At 41.3% G+C, this 12506-nt stretch overlaps 1 protein-coding gene across 2 annotated transcripts in view; it reads left to right on the forward strand.

Annotated features, from left to right (window-relative positions):
• The window catches only part of Ankrd55 (ankyrin repeat domain 55), a 101828-nt gene that overhangs the window by 71944 nt on the left and 17378 nt on the right, over positions 1-12506 (forward strand). For both annotated transcript variants that reach the window (XM_048443013.3, XM_048443014.3), the window contains exon 9: positions 8051-8215. In XM_048443013.3, the coding sequence (XP_048298970.1) occupies positions 8051-8215 (165 nt within the window). The remainder of the gene's footprint in view (positions 1-8050; positions 8216-12506) is intronic.

The raw sequence follows: 12506 nt of genomic DNA on the forward strand, positions 1-12506 counted from the left end.
GGTTCAAGGCCCTTCTCTTCCAACCTCCAGAAGCTCCCATGCCTGAGGATTATTTGGCTCTCTCACATGCCCTTCTGCCCAGAGTCCAGGTTCTAGAACAAGGCCCAGGGGAGGCCTGCCTTCCTGCCCTTCCTTGCTGCCCCAGGTTCCTTTCCCAATTGAGAGACAGGAAGCTTAGTCATTCTCTGCAAAGGAGACCTCATTCATAGGAATAACACCACTTTGCCTCCCTAACCCCACCCCCAGGAGGGTGTGTATGGGGAACAGAGCCTAATAGTGTGATATTTCATCATTCAAAATATGGCCTATCCAATGTTGACTAAAACTACAGGAGACTTAAGTGTCTAGTCTCTTTACACAGTATTTTCCAGAAGCCTAATATCCACGGCTACTCATGACCTCTGTCTAATGTCCACGGCTACTCATCACCTCTGTCTAATGTCCACGGCTACTCATCACCTCTGATCTGATAGACATTTCCAAGCAATTAAATGTCTACAACATCAAAACCACATGAACACAGGACAGCATATAGCTCCAGCTAAGAAAGATGCATTTATTCACAGTGACTATAGTCTGAGAAGATACAATGCTCTCACTCCACCCCAACTCCAAGGTTAACTTTACCTAAGGCAGAGCCTCAAACTTCTGCTTTAGATAAAAGTTCTGATGCACACTGGAACACTTAAAGACCCCCTGGGAAAAGGGTATCAAAACGAACTGTCCAAATTCAAACTTCTTATTGAGCTGTGCAAAGTCACAGTACACTGTTAGCCAGAACTGTTTTGTCCATGATATAATACAGAGCAATAGCGTCAAAGCTTCCTCTCCGTAACCATTTGATTGAGACTCTAATAGGTTAGGAGTTGCAGTGTGTGCTGTAGGTGCAACCCAGCGAGTGAAATGCTCTCCTTCCTCCTCACATGTAAAGTGCATCCAAGGGAAAGAGTGGAATATTGACTACATCAAATATTAATGCTTTCTCACAAACAAGATTTTTAGAAATTATGGTAATTTTCATTATCTGTAATAAGTGATATTTTTTCAGTATGAAAACATAGAATTTGAACCTAGGCCCTCACTATGATAGCCAAGCACACTACAATGGAGTTTTCACACCAACCCTCTAATTTCTCATTCTTGTCTTCTATTTAGACGGGTGGAAAAATTAACCTCCATTTCTTTTGGCTGGTTGTAGAATTTTCACAATGCCAAAATATGTAATAATAGAGGTGGGAGATGGTCCTCTTGATGCTTGTCTTTATCCTTTCAGGTCTGATGAGCCTCCACTCTCTCTGGGCTGTTTTTGGGAGCATGGTGATCTTGTCAGTTCATATCTATATAACCTAACATGACCCAAACTTATAATCCCCTTGCCTCAGCTTCTTGGATGCTGAGATTACAGCTGAGAGCACCATGCCAAACCACCTTCCTTCCTTCCTTCCTTCCTTCCTTCCTTCCTTCCTTCCTTTCTTTCTTTTTTTTTTTTCAAGACAGAGTTTCTCTGTAGCTTTGGAGCCTGCCCTAGAACTCACTCTGTAGACCAGGCTGGCTTCAAACTCACAGAGATCCACCTGTCTCTGCCTCCCAAATTCTGGGATTAAAGGCTTGCACCATCACCGCCCGGCTCACATTTCTTATCTTCAATCCAAATAAATCTTGAAGACAATACTGGCTTTCTTTTTACTCTCTATCCACCATCCTTCCAGGGATCAATGGATAAACTTCTGCTAGGTGACAGTCAGTAAGGGCTAAAGTACAAGTGCGCAGGGTCAGATGTAGAATTTTCCATTCGTGACACCCAGCATGACAATGCCCAGAGCACTTCAGAGGTCAGACATTTCCTAGAGGGAAGAGCACTGTGGGACCCACCGTGCCTGGCTCATGTCGCTTAGCAGAGTGTACTTGAGGCTCGTCTCTATTATCATGCACTGACTGCTAGCCTGTTCGTCATGTCATTGAGTCATAATCCACAGTATAGAAGAACCCCAATTTGTTTAGCCACTGACCCCTGGAAAGATGGCGGCTTGCTTCCATTTGGGGAAGTTATGAGCGGTTGCTATAAACATCTGAGAGCAGGCTCTCATGCTAATGAAAGTTTTCGTAGTTATCTACCTAGATATCTGGAAGTGGGATTTCTGGGTCACAAAGTCAGGATTTATTGAACCCTGTAAAACTTCCACTAAGATCTCAGGCAAATCCCAGGTCTTCTATGGGATACTGGTCATTTTTGCCAGTATCAACTATTATCAGGCTTTGTTGGGGTTTGCCTTATTTTAACCATTTTTATAAGAACTTGGGTTCTCCTTGCCATTTTAATTTGCATTTCCCTGATGACAGCTTTGTTTTTGCTGACGTAGGGTCTCACTCTGTAGGGTAGATTGGCCTGGAATTCACTGCATAGCCCAGGCTGGACTCAAACTCACAGAAAATCTTAGTGTTCCCCATTCAAATTAAAAAAAAAAAAAACATTAATACTATAATAGAGAATAGAGAAATAGATAACAGACACCGGCCTAGTGACACATGCCTTAATCACTGCACTTGGGAGACTGAGGCAGAAGGAGTATATGTTCAAGGCTAGTCCACGCTGTACAATGAGAACCTACCTTTAAAAAAAAAAGCAACAAAAGGCATTAAGAGTGATTTCAATAAAAAAAATTCAAATGGAAAATTTAACCTTAGTAGTAAATAAAGAAACACAAAGAGAACTATCAAAGTATCATTTTGCCAACAAAATTGACAAGGATTTTTAATTTTAATTTATTTCTTTAAAAAAAAATCTTTTCTCATTTTGCATGCCAAATCCAGTTTCCCACTCCCTCCCTTCCTCTCACTCCCTCCATATCCCCTCATCCTATTCCCCATCTCACCTCCCATCCTCTCCTCAGAAAAGGTAAAGCTTCCCGTAGAAAGTCAACAAAGTCTAGCACATTGCTTTGAGGCAGGGCCAAGGCCCTTCCTGCCTATATCTAGGCTGAATAAGGTATCCCTCCAAAGAGAATAGGTTTCAAAAAGCCAGTACAAGCAGTAGGAATAAATCTTACTCTGACTGCCAGTGGCCCCACAGTCTGCCCCAGCCTTACAACGGTCACCTCCATTCAAAGGGCCTAGTGTGGTCCTATGATGGTTATGCCTCCAGAAGTTCCTTTATTATACAGGATTGTTTTGGCTATCCTGGAGTTTTTTGTTTTACCATATGAAGTTGAGTATTGTTCTTTCAAAGTCTATGAAGAATTGTGTTGGGATTTTGATGGGAATTCCATTAAATCTGTGAATCGCTTTTGATAGGATTGCCATTTTTACTATGTTAACTATACCTATCCAAGGACATGGGAGATCTTTCCATTTTCTGATGTTTTCTCCAATTTCTTTCTTCAAAGACTTAAAGTTTTGCTATACAAGTCTTTCACTTCTTTGGTTAGTGTTACCCCAAGATATTTTTTATTTGTGGCTATTGTGAAGGGTAATTTCCTCTGATTTCTTTCTCAGCTTCTTTATCATTTGTATATAGGAGGGCTACTGTTTTTTTTTTTGAGCTAATCTTATATCCTGCCACATTATTGAAGGTGTTTATCAGCTGTAGGGGTTCCCTGATAGAATTCTTAGGGTCACTTATGTATACTATCATATCATCTGCAAATAACGAAAGTACAACTTTTTCCTTTCTAATTTGCATCCCCTTGATCTTCTTATGTTGCCTTATTGGTCTAGCCAGAACTTCAAGAACTATGTTGAATAGATATGGAGACAGTGGACAGCCTTGTCTTGTTTCTGATTTTAGTGGAATTGCTTTGATTTTCTCTTCATTTAATTTGATGTTGGCTGTTGCCTTGCTGTATATTGCTTTTATTATGTTTAGATATGTTCCTTGTATCTCTGATCTCTCCAAGACCTTTATCATGAAAGGGTGTTGGATTTTGTCAAATTATTTTCCAGCAACTAATGAGATAATCATATTTTTTTCTTTCAGTGTATTTATATAGTATATTACATTGATAGATTTTTGCATGTTGAATCATTCCTGCATCTCTGGAATAAAGCCGACTTGATCACGATGGATGATTTTTTTGATGTATTCTTGGATTCAGTTTGCTGTATTTTATTGAGCATTGCTGCATCGATGTTCATGAAGGAAATTGGTCTGTAATTCTCTTTCTTGGTTGAGTCTTTGTGTGCTTTCAGTATCAGGGTAACTGTAGCCTCATAAAAAGAGTTTGGCAATGTTTCTTCTGTTTCTATTATGTGCAACAATTTGAGGAGCATTGGTATTAGCTCTTCTTTGAAGTTCTAGTAGAATTATACACTGAAACCTTTGGGCTCTGGGCGCTTTTTTTTTTTGGCTTGGAAGGCTTTTGATGATAGCTTCTATTTGTAGGTTACAGGTCTACTTAAATTGTTCACCTGGTCTTGATTTAATTTTGGCATATAGTACCTATCCAGAATATTGTCCATTTCTTTTGCATTTTTGTGAAATGTAAAAGAAATTTTGTGAAGTACAAGTTTTCGAAGTATGACCTAATGATTCTCTGGATTTCCTCTGTGTCTGTCGTTATGCCCCCCTTTTCATTTCTGATTTTGTTAATTTGGATGTTCTCTCTTAGCCTTTCAATTAGTTTGGATAAGGGTTTGTCTATCTTGTTGATTTTCGCAAAGAACTAGCTCTTTGTTTCATTGACTCTTTGTATTGTTTACTTTGTTTCTATCTTATTGATTTCAACCCTCAGTTTGATTATTTCCTGTCATCTACTCCTTCTGGTGAATTTGCTTCATTTTGTTCTAGAGCTTTCAGGTGTGCTGTTAAGTCACTAGTGTGAGATTTCTCCACTTTCTTTATGTAGGCACTTAGTGCTATGAACTTTTCTCTTAGCACTGCTTTTATAGTGTCCCATAGATTTGGGTACATTGTGCCTTCATTTTTGTTGAATTCTAGGAAGTCTTTATTTCTTCCTTGACCCAGGGGTGATTTAATTGAGCCCTGTTCAATTTCCGTGAGTTTGTAGGCTTTCTTCAATTAGTGTTCTTGTTGAATTCTAACTTTAAATCTTTTGTATCTGTTGAGTTTGCTTTGTTTCCGAGAATATGATCAATTTTAGAGAAGGTTCCCTGAGGTACTGAGAAGAAGGTATATTCTTTTGTGTTTGGATGAAATGTTCTACAGATATCTATTAAGCCCATTTGAGTCATGACATCTGTTAGTTCTCTTATTTCTCTGTTAAGTTTCTGTCTGGTTGACCTGTCCATTGAGAAGAGTGGGGTGTTGAAATCTCCTACTTTTATGTGTGGGATTTGATGTGTGATTTAAACTTTAGTAATATTTCTTTTACATATTGTGGGTGCTCTTGTATTTGGGGCATAAATGTTCAGGATTGAGATTTTATCTTAATAGATTTTTACTGTGTTGAGTTTGAAGTGTCCTTCATCTCTTGTGATTGATTTTAGTTTGAAGTCTATTTTGTTAGATATTAGAATAGCTCCATCTGCTTGTTTCTTGGGTTCATTTGTTTGGAAAATCTTTTCCCAACCCTTTACTCTGAAGTAATGTCTGTCTTTAATGTTGAGGTGTGTTTCTTGTATACAGCAGAAGGTTGGATCCTGCTTTCATATCCATTCTATTAGCATGTGTCTTTTTATAGGTGAATCGAATCCATTGATAGTAAGAGATATTAATGATCAGTAATTGTTAATTCCTGTTTGTAGTAAGGAGACCACTAGTTAGTTCCCAGCCACTTAGCCCTGAAATAATCACACAGAAACTGTGTTAATTAAATCACTGTTTGGCCCATTAGCTCTAGCTTCTTATTGGCTAACTCTTACATATTAATTTAACCCATTTATATTAATCTGTGTATCGCCACGTGACTGTGGTTTACAAGCTAAAGTTCTGTCTGGTTCCTGGGGGCTACATGGCTTCTCCCTGACTCTGTCCTTCTTTTTCCCAGCATTCAGTTTAGTTTCCCTGCCTACCTAAGTTCTGCCCTATCAACAGGCCAAGGCAGTTTATGTATTAGCCAATAAAAGCAACACATAGACAAAAGGACTTCCCACATCACCTATTATTTTTTGGTTGTAGTGTTTGTGTGTTTCCCTTCTTTGTGGTTTGCTAATATGAGGTTATCTGTTGCCTGTGTTTTTTGGAGTAAAGTTAGCTTCCTTTGGTTAGAGTTTTCCTTGTAGTACCTTCTGTAAGACTGAGTTTGTGAATAGGAATTGTTTAAATTTGGTTTTGTCATGGAATATCTTGTGTTCCCCATCAAGGTGATTAAAAGCTTTGCTGAATATAGTAATCTGGGATTGCATCTATAGTCTCTTAGTGTCTGCAGCACATCTGTCTAGGGCCTTCTGACTTTCATGGTTTTTAGTGAGAAGTTGGGTGTAATTCTTATAGGTCTGCTTTTATATGTTACTTGGCCCTTTTTCTTTACAGCTCTTCAATATTCTTTCTTTATTCTGTATGTTTTGTGCTTTGATTATTATATGGTGAGGGGACTTGTTGTTGTCATTGTTGTTCAATCAATTTGGTGTTCTGTAAGCTTCTTGTACCTCCATTGGCATATCCTTCTTTAGGTTAGGAAGGTTTTCTTTTATGATTTTGTTGATTATATTTTCTGTGCTTTTGAGCTGGGGTTTTTCTCCTTCTATCCCTATTATTTTAGGTTTGGTCTTTTCATAGTACCCCAGATTTCCTAGATGTTTTGTGTTAAGAATTTGTTGAATTTAACATTTTCTTAGACCGATGAATCTATTTCCTCTATAGTATCTTCAACATTTGAGATTCTCTCTTCCATCTCTTGTAATCTGTTGATTATGCTTGCATCTGTAGTTCCTGTTTGTTTACCCAGATTTTACATTTCTAGAATTCCCTCAGTTTGTATTTTCTTTATTGCCTCTTTTTCAATGTTCAAGTCTTAAACTGTTTGAACAGCTTGCTTCATCTGTTTGTTTTTTCTTGGCTTTCTTGAGTTTCTTTAAGATATTTATTGATTTCTTCCAATTTTTTGTTTGTCTTTTCCTCCATTTCTTTAAGGGAATTTTTCATTTCCTCTTCAAGGGTCTCTATCATATCCATAAAGTTATATTTAAGATCGTTTTCCTCTGCTTCTTCTAGATTAGGATGATCAGATCTTCCTTTTGTATGACCACTGGGTGCTGGCGTTACCATGTTGCTTTTTAGGTTGTTGAACCAATTTTTGCATTGGTGCCTACCCACCTCTTCGTCCAATTGATGCTGGAATGGTCTTTGCCTCTTGGTCCGATCCTTGCAGTTGCTGTCTGTGTCTTAGGGAGCTGCTCTTTTATTTCGCTCTGTGTAGTTGCTCTCTGAGTCTCATGAAGCTGCTGAAGTCTCCCTTGGCCCACTCTCTTGCTTTGCTCTGCACAGTCTCAGTTTCTTGGTCCTGCTCTGTGCAATCGCAGCCTGTGCTTCAGAGTTCCTCTGAGGTCACGGGGGATGGGTGGGTTTGGAGGCAGAGTGGGCCTTGTAGCTTACAGGGTCCAATCAATGGGTGGGGACAGGGGGCATTGGAGCAGCCTTACCTTCAGGAAGCTTGTCTACTGACTGGCTAGTGAAGCTGAGACAGGTGGGGGAAGAACCCAGGGTTTTGCCCAAGTACCAAGGGCCTAGAGAGTGGGGTGTCCAGCTGGCCACTCACCTCTTAGTCTGCTCTGTGCCCCAGATTGACAAAGAATTTAAAGATGGTGATATACTCAGTGTTCAAGAATAAATGAGGTCTCCGCTGTCAGAGAGAAAATGGAGTCAATGTTCCTAGAAGGCAGTTGGCACTATGTGTAAAGAGCCTTCATACCACTCATGCTTCCTCTTCTAGGAAATTCTCAGGAAGAGCAGAGATGGCAAGGCAGACAGAAAGCACAGAGGTGGAGGGAAGCGTCTTGTACACAGCATAGACAGGATTCACACTCACTATAACACACTATGGATAGCAATGGGATTATCCTCCTTCAGCCTGACTCTGACGTCAGCCAACCACGGCTAGCCAGTCTGTAAGGTTCTGATTGAACCCCTTGTGTTTTTTCTGTGTTATTCCCCCAGGACACCCCTGCACTGGGCTGCAGCTGCCGGAAAAGCAGAATGTGTCCAGTCACTGCTGGAGCTGGGCATGGACAGCAACCTGAGGGACATTAACGAGAGCACACCCCTGGCCTACGCCCTCTACTGCGGTCACACAGCCTGTGTCAGGCTCCTCTCCCAAGGCCGGTGAGTTTATCATGGTGTCTTCTCAAAGATGTGTAACATTAACACTTCTCTAGACCACCAGCGTGCAAGCCCAGCAATAACAATATTGCCTCTCTCTGTGTGTGTGTGTGTGTGTGTGTGTGTGTGTGCATGTAGAAGGCAGAGAACAGTTTTCAGATGTTTCTCTCCTTCCATCATGTGTGGTCCAAGGCTGGAACACGGGTCATCAGGCTTGGTGACAAGCATTTTTATCCACTGATCCATCTAGTGGCCACAGTAATTTAATAATATTAGCATTACACAATATAAGTAACATTAGTTGTATAATTAATGATGTGTGCTTGCTGTCATCCAACATAGAGTGAAACGGTCTCTATTATGTAGCCCATGATAACAGTAGCAAGCTTGAATCCATCAGTTACAGGTCATAGGACTCCAACCTCCTCTTTCCTTCCTTTCCCGCTTTTCTTCTTTCTGCCTAGATCACTTACTCTTGAGACCCTTATACACACTCGAAACTTTCTGAACACGCCAAAGAGCTTTCTCAAATCTGTTACCTCTGTCACTATTATGGTGTCAAAATATTTAATTAAGAAAAAGTTAATAAAATATTTGTTTTGTTATTTAAATAATGGTGATTTTGCAATTGCTCCATGTTAAAATTAAAAAAAAAACATATTTTAATGAAAATGACATTGTAGCTGTAATCCTGGGATTCTGGAAGCTAAAGCGGCAGGGTCATGAATTTGAGGCCAGTTTGGACTGTCTGTGTAAGAAGACACCATTGATAAATAATGAGTAGATAAATAAATAACTGTTAATTTCATTTGATGTAGCTATTTTCCAAAGCAAGGGAAATTAATAAGAGCAGCACTGTTTTCCATTCTTGGCAAATCTCTCTCTCTCTCTCTCTCTCTCTCTCTCTCTCTCTCTCACACACACACACACACACACACACCCGCCTTGACTAGACAATTAAGACAACTTAATTGAATTTCGCACTGTGGTATGGAAATTTCATCTGGTCAAAGCCCAACACCAATGAAGAGACACATTAAGAGCACTGAGATTTTCCCTCCTCTCGTCTTCTAGCACTGATTCCCAGTCAGTCGACAGGCTTCGTGTCCCTCTAGGCTCTGTTCCGTGCAAAGCTGTGCAAGCTTTCTCCATCGGAATTCTTCATTCTTCTGGGCTCGGAGGTGGGGCGGGGGGAATCAAACCTCAAGGCCAAAACGGTCTTCACACCGACTGGGTCCAAGGATGAAATTCAGTCTAAGCACTGTTCCTCCAGACAGCGAGTCAGTCACTAGGTGCTGCGCCCATGGCAGAAAGACACTGCTAAATCTGGCAGCTGCCAAATGAAGCATTTGGTCAATAGCGTGCTTAAAAGTCATGAAACCGTCCCACCCATTGGATTCCAAACCAAGAAAACCAGGGAGTACATTTAAAAGCACACACAAAAAAGTTTCATTTATAAATCCAGAAGCAACAAAGTATCACTGCATCGGCTCAGAAACTATTATGAAAAAAAAGTGAAGACAATAATTACAAAATTTAGTCAGCTCTTCTCCTTTCTCAGTTGCTTATGTAATACCACTAAAAAGACGCAAACTCTTGAAAGCCTTGATTTCTTGTCCAGGCCCATTGAGCTTCGAGAATGTCTTGTGTGTTTCATCAGTCTTACCCTCTGCCACATGGCTACCTGAGTAACTTTGGTAGTTCCGATTCTAGGCAGTAATTCATTGATCATGTGACTCCCATGGTGAAAGGAAGATAATTAATAGCAGTACTAATTAGTATTAATAATTTTAAATATAAGCATATCAACAAAGATCCATAGTGAGAAAACATCCATTGTCTGCATTCAATTGAGTGCTGGTGTTTTTTTGACTACAGTATCTCATTCCAAAGAGTAATATTGCAGTCTCCCCCTTGGCAGCCTGCACATGGGTCCAGTTTCCCGGCTGATCCCTAATGCAGAAAGCATTGACTTGGTTGTGAGAATAACACAGATTTCCCAAAGAACTGGAACAGAACAACGCCTCGGGGAAACTCCGCTTGAGCGAGCCCGCCAAACAGCTGCCATGCACCTTTTCTCATTTGAGTTTGCTTATGAGTTGAGCCTTGCCCACGTTGGCCACGCCCAATCTCTGGCACACATGACTTCCTCTTCCACTGGAACTCAAATTCGGAGTCGTCTCTGCCTGTTTGCTTTAGTAGAGTATTTTTCATAACTATAGTTAGGTGGGGTTTTTTTAAGATGTGAAAGAAAAACAAAGAACAAACAGCATAAAACGGGCAAGATTCTGGGTGCATAATGCCAGTGCCGCTGGATCCCCTGGGATCTCTCACTCAGAGCAGACAAAGCCTCTTTCAGCCACTTGAGGCCTGAAGTCACACCTTACCCTTCGTCTCTAATGACCACGCCACTGCTGACTGTCCTTAAGAGATGAGAGTGTGGGAACGATCTAAGCTGTTTGCAGCTGAATCAAGTGATAATTAAAAACAGACTGCCATGAGTAATTGAAAGACTAAAGCCTCTGGAGGCTGAGGGGATGGTTCAGTCAGTAAATGCTTGCACAACAAGCACGAGGACCTGAGTTTGATCCCCGACACCCATGTAAAAGCCAGGCAGAGTCACCCACAGCTGTAAAAACAGCACTGGAGAAAGGGAGACAAGGGGCGTTTGCAGCTTGCTGGCCAGTCAGTAGCTGAATAAGCAAGCTTCAGATTCAGTGAGAGGCCCTGTCTCAAATACTAATCATCATAATAATGTTGGTCCAGAGACATGGTTCAGCAGGTAAAGGGGCTTGCCATGCTAGCTTATGCCTGAATTCTATCCTCAGAGCCCACATAAAGGTCAAAGGAGAAAACCAGAGTCACAGAGTTGCCCTCTGACCTCCAGAGAAATTCCCTGGTGTGCAAGCACCCGCATTTAGGCATACCATACAATGTCAATCCAAAACACAGCTCTCTCCAGAAAAGGGATCAGCAATGGTTTCTTATGGAGCCAGATATGAGTAGCCAATGACCTGAGAACGTAGATTTAGGTTACCTAGGTTACCTCAAAGTTCATGTTCCATGATGAAGCGTTTATGGAAAGAGAACAGAGAAAGTTGTGAATTAAGGCACCTTGCAGATACATGGATGGAGACATTTGGTAAGCAGGTTAGAACAGAGCAGGGGAATTTCTGCCATGGCTCTCAGGTCCCGTCTGACACTCTTAGCCTTTGGTTGATGGGAGCTAGGTATCAATTTGTTCATTCCAAAGGCTTTACCTGATGGTCACCCATAGGGAAGGGCCATAAATTGCTATCAGAGAGCTGAAAATGGCCTGAGATGATTTGAATCTGGGCTTGTAACATTCCACACCCTCCACAATCAGTGACAGTTTAGTCAGTTAACTGCAGAAGGGTCAGTGGGGGCGGGGGATGCAGCTTCTTTCAGAGAACTGTCACAATAATAAATAATGTTAAAGAGTAAATAATAGGGTTGACAAATACAGAGGAAGACACACATCAGCCTCTGGCCTCCACATGTAGGGAGAAGAGGGAGGAGAGAAGATGGGGAGGGGAAAGGGGAGAGAGAGGAGAGGGGAGAGGGGGAAAAGAGAAACTAGCCCCTATGGAAGTTACTGCAGAAACCCATAGAGTGGCCAAAGAGTCAAAAATAAACAATAGTGGAGTATGGGATCCTAAATAGGACAGCTGTGTCACACCCACCAAGGCTCAGGGAACATCACAAAGAGGAAAGAGAATAGAAGAACCAGGAGATATGCAGCAAAATGATGTCTGGTGGATCAAACACAGCCATTGCTCCCATGGACTCCCTGCCATTGTGGTTATCTGCATAAGACCTGGACAAGACTGATCTGTCAACATTTCATCATCGTGAATGGGAAGGGATCCTCCCCAAGGAATTTTCCGCAGTTATTGGCCAAGGGGTTAGGATGTCATTGTCTTCAGCACTGTAAACATGATAAGTTGCTTATGCTCCAGTAAAAAACTTCTCTCCCAAGTTCTTGCAAGACACCCTAAATAGCCTCAGTGGGAGTGCCGGAAGGAAAATAAGGTTTCAGCAGCAGAGACAGGGGGATGAAAGAGAGGGGAGTTGGGATAGCATGACTAGAATTTACTACATGCGTGTGTAGCGTTATATTACATACACATACAATGCTGTCAAAGAACAACAGAATGGGGAAGGGGGAAGAGACTCTAAACCCTGAGGAATCAAGAGACGTGGGTAGCAGATGCCTAAAGGCACAGGAGGCTGAAGCAGAAAGATGATGACTTGGGGCTGTAGTAAGCAGAGT

Source organism: Myodes glareolus, chromosome 15 (genome assembly GCF_982192425.1).
Source record: "Myodes glareolus chromosome 15, mMyoGla1.1, whole genome shotgun sequence".
In the NCBI taxonomy this organism is placed as follows: Eukaryota; Metazoa; Chordata; class Mammalia; order Rodentia; family Cricetidae; genus Myodes; species Myodes glareolus.